Source organism: Cephus cinctus, unplaced genomic scaffold (genome assembly GCF_000341935.2).
Source record: "Cephus cinctus unplaced genomic scaffold, Ccin1 Ccin1_scaffold0330, whole genome shotgun sequence".
Lineage (NCBI taxonomy): Eukaryota > Metazoa > Arthropoda > Insecta > Hymenoptera > Cephidae > Cephus > Cephus cinctus.
The window spans coordinates 2,541,729-2,551,558 of NW_014333027.1; the positions used below are offsets into that span (position 1 = coordinate 2,541,729).

Sequence of the window (9,830 nt, forward strand, 5' to 3'; positions counted from 1 at the left end):
GGGGGGGGGGGACGAGTGGGAAGACGTAACAAAAAAAAACATAGAATAAGTGTCCGAACAAATAACAGAATATTTACAGTGCATTGATGTACAGTAAAGAAGAACGAGGCATGTACGATTGTTTCAAAATTTTTTGAAAATTTTTTTTCCCTTTTTTCACAATTTTTGTTTTCATCCCCTCCAAGGCGCATCCTTCACTCAGGATAACATCGGGCTTTTCGTAACGGATAACGACCTAGGGATAGCGCTTTAATGTTCTTCTTTTCAAATGACAATTTCTTATGCAATTGAAGAGACAAGAAGATTTAGTCGAAATTCCATTTTTCGAAATTCGACCCGACTTATCCTTCGCGTATTAATGAATATTAATTAGTAACGTATAGATTATTACGCTCCGGCGACTCTAGGATTCTAGGCGATTCGATTCAACTGTCTGACTGTTCTTCGATGTTTTTCGATGTTCACTATTAAATAACTATACGCTGTGCTAATCGTTTACAATGGAAAGAACTTTCAGATCACTGGTACGACTATTGATTTACGTGCGTATAATAAATTCGTATATTTTAAGTATATAGTCAACGCGTTACATAATATTACCCATACGTACTCATAGATAACAACGGCAACATTGATACAGGTACACATAAGAGACCAACATATATCCTATCGTCTTTGAACGAATTAACTTCTTGTCGTATGCCCATCACGTAAATAACTGTTATTATTTTATTTGACTTCTCTTGAATTATCCATTGATCGTTAATTAAGGGGGATATCTCTTTGTCACGTTCTCGTATAGCTTTTGTCGTGCGTCCAACTGGATACATTCTGCGCGTAGCGTTAACGAACGGATGATCGGAAAAATTGTGAGGGAGCGAGCGAAAAAAAAAAATGAAAAAAGAAAAAAATACGACTAAAATATATATATATTTAGGAGACAAGAGCGATTACAGGAACCAGAATGATGTTTCTTAGATGTTGTCAGTCGATGCTAATTTCATATCTTTCCCTTTGTAGCCGTGGTGTTTCTCGATATCGATCGATAATCGATCAATCAATTCTCGAGCTTCGAAATTTAAGCTTTAGTCGTTATTTCTGTCGTACCTCGATGGCTAAATTTGGTTAGCGATTAGAATGACGATGTTTCTAGGCTCCGATTGGATGCGAATTTTCTATAGATAGGCGATCGATCGATGTTTGTATCTTTTTTTCTTTGCGCGTTAACTCCCCTCTTATCCCATACATACACACACACGCATACGCATACACAAACTTAGAACTTTTGTGAAAAACAAATTTTGTTTTTATCATTGGCATTTTAACACGGGGATAGTATAATATTCGCGTCGGACAAAAATTGCGGTTTAGTAGATAAACGTAATGACCACAACAACAAGAAACGAGATAATGGTCTCGCGTATGTTGGATTGCACTACTACAATAATAATATCAAACTGCGAGACGAGAATTAGTGCGATAGCGAATACCCTTTCTTTCTGACTGGTGTTTTATACGGCTGTAGGATTAACGGAACTCATTACCATTAAAACTACGCTATACGACTATATTGTATTTGTACCATATATAAATATATACATAATTTGTGTATTTTAACTATCGATTAATTATGACTATAGATTATTATTATTATTGCTATTATTATCATTGTCAATAACGTATGTAACGTCGCTATATTGTCATTGCGGTTGCGAGATACGAGAATTACTATGAATATTCTTATTATTATTATTATTATTGATTGTACGAATTACCTGTATATTCTATTGTTTATTTTTCATTAGTCACGTAGCGTTGCCTGTATATACGGCGGTGAGTCGAATGGCGTGGCGTTGAAAGCGTCAGTTTTCTTTTTTGGTTCCTTTGCTTCTCAAAAGAAAATCGTTGCGTATTCGGATCCCTCTTTGCTGCTTCTTTCTCGTGCAACAAAGTAAGCTTTGGATCAGGAAAAGAAGAGAGACTCGCCCGTCCTATTAAGGATCACGGCTCTTAGTTGGGCAACTCAATGGCGAAGTCTGTGCAGTAATCGAAGAGGCTGATTAGTCGGTTTATAAAAAGAAAACAGTTAAGAGGACGCTAGGACCTCCGTATCCCTGGCTCTGTTGTCCCTGTTGGTTGTTTCTTCTGCAAACAGGAAGATGCCAAGTAACGAGTAAGATGAGCCGACGAAAGAGCAATTGGCATTGTTTTCAACGCAAGCCATTCGACAAGAGCGAATGTTAACGAAGGGGGTAAAAAAAGGGGATTTTGTCTCAGAGGATACTAGAAATAGCGAATGGGAATTCTTAAGCCGTAATTATTATTTGTTACAATTAATAATCATTATACTGTCTTCTATTTGGGGTGATGACGAATTAATTGAAGTAATTTAACAGCGACTTTTATTTAGGTGTTTGCGATACTTAGCCGTTACTACCGCTACCCTTCGGTTGTTCACCATTCTTATCTTACGTCTTTAGCCAATCATTGTTCAACCGAGATGATCACTGATGATCATCAATCATACTACTGTACCGTAAAATATCCGTATCATTGTATCGCGCTCTGGCATTTTTGTATATTTTTTATCATCTGTACAGTCACGCTCCTTCTTTGTTATTAGAGTGATTTCCTTCTATCGATGGAGAATCGACGTAACGTTGAACTCAATTGTGAATTATCATTGTCGTTACTCTGGCCGTACGTGTATCTTTCCATTAGCTTTTGTCAATTAACACTATTAACGATCTCACTTGTACACGAAATTCGTTAGGGATATTAGTAGTGTTGTCTTTACGGTCCTTTAGTAACTCACCTGTAGCGTGGGTACGTTATTTTGAATGATTCCTTGTCATTTTTCTTTGTACTTTTTTTTTGTTCCTTATTACTTTAAAATTTGGCTCTTTGGCTTTTTTGCCGCCGTTCTGTATCGCGGTGATACGTTTAATGAATTGTGGGAGAAACAAATGTCCCTTGCGAAATTTTGTTTGCTTTAACCGTGCGAGACTAATATTGTGGATGATGAAGATAACGATGGCAACTGAAGGGGATCTATATTATTGAATTGCGTGAATCGTTAGTGTACACCGATTTGTATAATGCGCTAGTAACGAGTAACATTGCTGCTTCTTCATAAGCGTGACTCTTTATCTAATGTTTTTTTCGTTTCTTGTTCGATTTTAAGCTTACAGGCGGTCAGCCTGTCTCAAAGTATTACGACTTAACGGTACATACATATGAAACAGAGAAAATATAAATACCACGTATACAGTATACAACACACGTTACACTCATAATGTTCTTGCTGTAATACGTTTTCCGTGTTCTGTCGTGCAACAAATTATTTCTGAGGTCGAGCAAAGTACAAAGAGAGTAGATTTAGTTTGATGTCAGAAATAGTCTGGGCACAATTGACGTTCTGATCGTTCCCACGTGTCGTCAATGTTATATGCTAATTTTCGATAAAATTGAACTTGACAGAGAAAGGCGATGTTGACGAATGCAATAGAATTTGGCTCAAGCTTAATTTATGTAATGACGATCGATGCACGTATTGAGGGAACGCGCTAAATAGAAACAGGAAATTAAATGTAAAAGCTTAACAAGTGAAAACAATGACTTTAGCAATGCATTTGTCCTGTCGATCTTCTCGATCGATCGCAACGAGACTTTCTGTAAAATCTAGGCTACCAAAATTCTCTGTGTAAAGCGATTGACAGATTCTGGTACTTTGCTGATGGTCAGACGTTCCACGCAAGTCCAAGTTCAATAAGAAAGTTGATGGGACTTGTGTTAAAAAAAGAAATGGAATGCACCGTTTCACCATTCATCTTGGTACCATGTAGCGTCAAGACTCTTTTATGGGCTCTTATTAATTGGTGACAACTTATACTTAATGTGGTTTAAATTTAATTCACATGATATCGGGGGATGATATTTTGAAAAATCCAATTGACATTTATATTTTAATACATGGGCTGATTATATTTAGTGTACTTGTAATTAATTCGCCGCGCGACACGCAGACGCCGCTATCTGTTTGACCTCCCTTGATTTAGCGTTGTGAGAAGAGAAGGAAAAATGGAAAAATTTATATTTTCAAACTTCATTCGATTGGCGTGTCGCAGGATAAAACGATAGTGGCGGCCGCGCGACGCCGGCAAGAACATGGTTTTCTGTATATTACTGTAGTATAATCAAATACTAAAGACTAATGCTTAAGGTGATCAATCAAGCTTCGGGAAGTGTGATATTTTCGAAGTGGCGAGACATACATATATATTTGAGAGAAAAGATAGAAAACAAATGAGCGAGAGATAGAAGCGAGACATAACGGTGCAACGTGAAATATTGAACAAAAAGAACAAAAAACACTACCAACCGTCGACCAATCAAACAGCAACAATAACAACAACGTTATGTTAGATGATAATAAAAAATATATGCGCGAGTACCGACGTTCACCGTTGGGTTCTCGAGCATTTGAACGGTATAACGCGAATGTCTTTATTGTCATTGTTGTTTTCTTTTTTTATTTATCTTTCTCATTGTTTACCCCATTCTTATCATCTTACACCATGCAAGCCCATTATCCATTATATACACTGTCATAATCCACTATTATCCCATGTTACTACTACCACTACTATTACTACTACTATTGCTGTCTATACGTCATTTTGTCCCTTTTGGATATTTAATCAAGTGTATTATCTGAGCCCGATCGATTTCTACCCATTTATAACAATGCTGTGTATTATCCGTGCGCGTACTACTAACTTGGGTATATTGCGCATCACGCAAATTCGGTGGCTCGTGTACTGTGAGAATATTGCCATTAAAAAATCGACTGTTACGATACGTTAAAAAATTAAGTGAAATCTCTCTGTACATAAGAAGTATATATAGGATTACATTAAGGCTAACCGAAGCAGAACAAGGAAGACGAAAATATTGATGAGAAATCTAATAACGTTTTTGAGGTCACGTTACGAATTCAGTGATTTTCTTGTCCTTTTGCTTGATTTTTCTTTTGGTTACCTGTCACATCGCGGTATTAGGTCGCGCGACAATGCCTACAATCAAAAAACAAACTATAGAATTATAAATAAATTAAAATACTTGTCACGTACCAAAAAAGAGAATAATGAAAATCCAGCTTGCTTTTCTTTTTGAAATCTTATTTAAATATTCATTTTCTCACTAGGGTCAAATCAACCCAGACAACATAATATCCAAAAGTTCTCTTTAAGGACTCTAATGGCACTGAAGTTGTCTTTAAGACATCTTAAAGACGACCTCGACATATGTGTTGTCTGGAAAGGTGTTCGCCATTTTTTGTAGTCTCACCGTCTAAGAAGGTAATCGTTCCTAAATGTTCTTTGCTTTATTTTGACATATATCATTCATCGTCGACTGATCGATCGTACACCGATCCACAAAATGATAGGTGGGCCCAGTCCATTACTCGTCTTTACAAAAGAACATATCAAAAATGTATTACCCGTTTCGAAGGTTGGTACGTGGTATCTATAACGATCGTTCCTAATCCTTGAATTAGTAATCTCTTATAAGGAAGAGTTAAAGCGAATTTGCAAAGACGCTAAATTTAAATTAGTCCACTAAAGTCTACTAGTAGCAATGGAAATTCTTGCAAACCTAAGTGAACGGATTAAGAAATTCAACAATTGGGAAACGAAATTATCGTGCTAGAAGGAGTTCCTTGATTTATTTTTTTTATTTCAGACGCATAGGAGAGACACTTAAAAATAATGCTACTACGATAGTTGCCGCAAGGTAGGTAGCGAGAGTACGAGTGCGCGTGACGATTGGAAAAATTGCGAGAAAGCGTTGCGTAAGAAATCGCGTAACAACGGGACAGAGATATCTTGTGCATAAAGCGAGGCGGAATGAGAATATCGTAAGGCTAGATTTACTTTGAGATAAGAGTCATGACGGTTGCACATTTTCAAACTGATTTAAACGTTACTCGAAACTTTGAAACATAGGCTCAGCCATTGTCGAAATAAATAGAGATATATATGCGACTGAATAATCAACCTATAATTGTATATCGTATAGATGATGACGATGATGATTAAATAGAGACTTTAGCAGTTCGATTAAATTAACGTACGACGCATTGTCATGTACGTTATTATTGTACTACTACGTAACACAATTGATAAAAACCAGGGTAAACATAATTAACTATATGAGAATATATTAAATATATTGTATATATACATATACGTATATTCAGAGATATTTATATATACACACGTAATTCTCATATGTGTGTGTATATATATGTATATTTGTTTATGAAACCCTATATACGTATCTCTGTATATATACATTGAGGTATTCCTAGTGGCACAACTTTACTGTAAATAACGATTAATTAATTATTACTTCATATTATTATTATTATCATTACTACTGCTATCATTACTCTACTACTACTATTACTATTGCTATTACTATTGTTGCTACCTAACTACACTATTATCATGGAAAATGATATCCCTGCTCTATAGGTATATACTGAATGTGCAATCCTATGTACGTTCAAATATTTATATGTACAATTCATCTAGGCCGTAGAGCTTAGCGTAACGTGTATTTGGATAAGAAAGAGGAATAGACAAAAGTGGCTGCAAATCGGGCATGACAAAAAGTAAGGAAAAAATTCTATAAATGGAATTCTTGTAATTGAATGTAGTATTTCGTGGGGTTACTACTCGTGCTCTCCTGCCTATTTTGAATTTTGACTGTATGTTATATAAATCTATATATATTATATACATATGAAAATTGAAGAACAAAAAATATGAAAGAAAACACGTTGGACCAAGTCGTTGTGGGGCACTTGCCAAAAAATCTTATAATTTTTAGATGATGTTGAGCCACAAGATATAGTTTAGCCCTGGGTATAAGAATGGAGTGCGGATATATTTTGTCTTGGTACTTTGATTAAAAGGTAAGGAATACTCCGATTTCTTGCACACCGTGATAACGTCTATCTTGAATCTTTATCCGTGAAGTATAGATATTATTTTCGAGTTCTTTATTTACCTTAATGATTAACTAGGAACTTTTTGATATTTTCGAATCTTCCGGTTCTACGCTTTGTTTTTCGTGTCCGCACGCATTCGCTTACTTGGATAAATGGCTACACGATTACCATTCTTACCTGTCGTTCCAAAGAAGGACACAGCTTTTTTTTGGAGACCGTAATATGGGCTTTTGAACGTAGAACTTTCGTACTTTATACAGCTTTACAAATTTAAGTGGAAATCGGTCGTGTCCACGGTAAAGTTAGTCCTTTCGCGATTACGAATCCATTATGGCTGCCAACTCGATTTTAATAATGACTCTTTATTTTATTTTTTTTACAATACCATCGCCTCATCTTTCAATTTGTTAGTTTCGTGTTATATGTAGCGAGCGTAGAAACAGACAATAGAAATTATAAATGAAAAATGCATAGTGTAGACAGTGGGACAATTTAAAATAAGATGTGGCAGTCCGTCTTGCGTGGCTCGTGAAAGGATCCAATGGTAATCCGTAATATATTCATCGCATCTAATTAACACTGTCTATTTACTAGTAATAACGATTAAACAAATTACTATTGTTACGGTATTAATACATTGATGATAATAACATAACGATACCTACTACTACAAAATGAATGTTGCCTTTTTGTCACATTGGTTAATGGAATGAATAATATATTAATAAATTATGTACGATTGATAATTTAAATATTCTATTATATTGCGGATAATAATCAATTGTGATTATTATGTAAAAGCGTAATGGAGATTCATAATGTGGATATGTGTTGTGTTAATGTAACACGTCCCTATTCTAATGTAGGGCTGAATAAATCAACCAATCTCCAGTTTTTCCTATTCTGTCCTTAGTCGAGCTGCCTCTCCTTTGGCTAGTTTTCTTTTATTTAAGCTTATAAAGGTTTTTTGATATTCTCAATCCTCAGATTGGACAGGATCCGTTATGATTCGTAATAATTAATTGATATAAATTGTATTGTAATTTTGGTTTATTTCTTTTGTCGTTCCCTTAGACATTACTTTATAGTACAATATAAATACAATTTTTCCAAATATGGGAATTTTAGGAATGCTATGTAGTGATATGCGAATTTTACACATGTTTAAATTCACTGTACGTTTGGTATAGTTTTATTATTCATTGAATTTAATGCAGCAGAGACTGTAGGTTGGACTGTAGATACTATCGCTGATATTGGTATTGTGACATTTTTAGATGGCACATGGAAGAAATATAACATAAATCCTGCTGCGAGTAGCAGGTGCATTCCAAGAATAACTGTAATGTAGATTAGTTTATGCTTTCCTAAAAGATCAAAAGCAAGATATTAGATAAGTTGCTTTGGTAGTGATAATTAAATGTTTTCTTCACCTGCAATTACTGGTGACAGAGACCTCAATAGGACTCCTCCAGATAATAGGGCTGCAATACCAACTAAGGACCACCGCAACCACTCAATTTGTACCGTCCATAGAAATGCAACTGGTATGTAAATTGCCAATGAGTATCCATAAAGGCAAAGTAGTTCGAGTAGTCCAGGAACTTTGTTATCCTGCTCATAAAAATATTGTATTGGATATGTTCAATGCAATAATTGAATTCACTGATATTATTGATAGAATATTGTACCTCTATAAGCTCCTCTTCCATATTTGGTGGGCTACTAGTCCATTTGAGCACAGCCCATAGTGCAAGTGGTAAGATCCAAGCATAAAGAAAAATAGCTGTCGCTGCATACGACACTAGATGAAATTCGTATCTCCAATGATAATTCCTAGAATTGGCTGTTTGCAAATAATTAGCCATGTTTCCACTGATGGCTATGGAAAACACCAAAGTGACACATATCCAGAATGGTCCATAAAGATCTGGCTTAGGTCGAATGTGCGTTTTCCAATAATTGTCAACACCATGAGGAATCATAGACCACTTTATACGTTCCACAACATCATTTGTGTTCACATCAAAGAATTTTTGATAATACTCGATGGTCCAAAAATTTCTTGCTGGAGGAGCTATATAACATAAGTAAAATATTTATAATTACAATTTAATTGTACACAAATACAATTTAATCTACAAAAAAAGAACCTTCTGTCTTGTCAGGCATCCCATGGAGGTCTTCGATGATACCAACCCCAACTGAATCATTATTTATATTGCCAAAATTTCGATGATCCGAAGCTCCCAGATCTAACTGAGCCTGTCCTCCAGAGCCGGGATGATTTATGGGTGAAAAATCTTGAAATGATATAAACTGGGAATCTCCAGAGGTTCCTCTATCACCCTCCATGATTCTGATTTTATATTTTTGACAATTGCCAGCTGGTCAACAGTAGTACTAGCCATAGACTACTTACTGGGTACTATCATTAGAAAAGAATGCTCAACGCTACGGCCAGAGATGAGTGGGGAGATGTACAACGCTCCGGTTTAAGGCGATACCAAAAGCATGGCGCTAAATCGTAGCGGCGAGTCCGGGAGTAAGATTTCGTGATCATCGCCTCTGTCGATGTTACAGATTTCGCGTAGCCGCGCGGGTCATGATCATCGTTCCAGCCGGTATTGCAGTCAGCGAAAATGAATAGATTGCTCGGTGGTGAGGAAAAAGTTGCCGCCCCTCGCAAACCGTTCTTGACAAACAGGCGGGGCAGCAAGGTCTTCAGTCCAACCGAACCCTAAACATTTGTATGGACGTAATGCGCAAACAAATGTGTATATTCAAATAAATTTCAAAGTTATAAAAAATG

General features: G+C 36.0%; 1 protein-coding gene across 1 annotated transcript; it reads right to left on the reverse strand.

The window, feature by feature from the left end:
• Positions 1–8,046: 8,046 nt before the first annotated feature.
• On the reverse strand, positions 8,047–9,485 carry LOC107266760 (protein YIPF1). Its single transcript, XM_015737579.1, has 4 exons — positions 9,172–9,485; positions 8,710–9,095; positions 8,452–8,632; positions 8,047–8,385 (listed from the first exon to the last, which is right to left on the reverse strand). The coding sequence occupies exons 1-4, from the start codon at positions 9,371–9,373 to the stop codon at positions 8,189–8,191; spliced, it is 966 nt and encodes a 321-aa protein (XP_015593065.1). The 5' UTR covers positions 9,374–9,485; the 3' UTR covers positions 8,047–8,188.
• Between the last annotated feature and the right edge of the window lie 345 nt (positions 9,486–9,830).

Coding starts and splice junctions, on each gene's coding strand:
- LOC107266760 (XM_015737579.1), bottom strand. CDS start 9,373: ATGGAGGGTGATAGAGGAACCTCTGGAGATTCCCAGTTTATATCATTT. Junction 8,633..8,709: donor TGGAAGAGGAGCTTATAGAG/GTACAATATTCT, acceptor TTTTATGAGCAG/GATAACAAAGTTCCTGGACT. Junction 8,386..8,451: donor TCTGTCACCAGTAATTGCAG/GTGAAGAAAACA, acceptor TTGATCTTTTAG/GAAAGCATAAACTAATCTAC.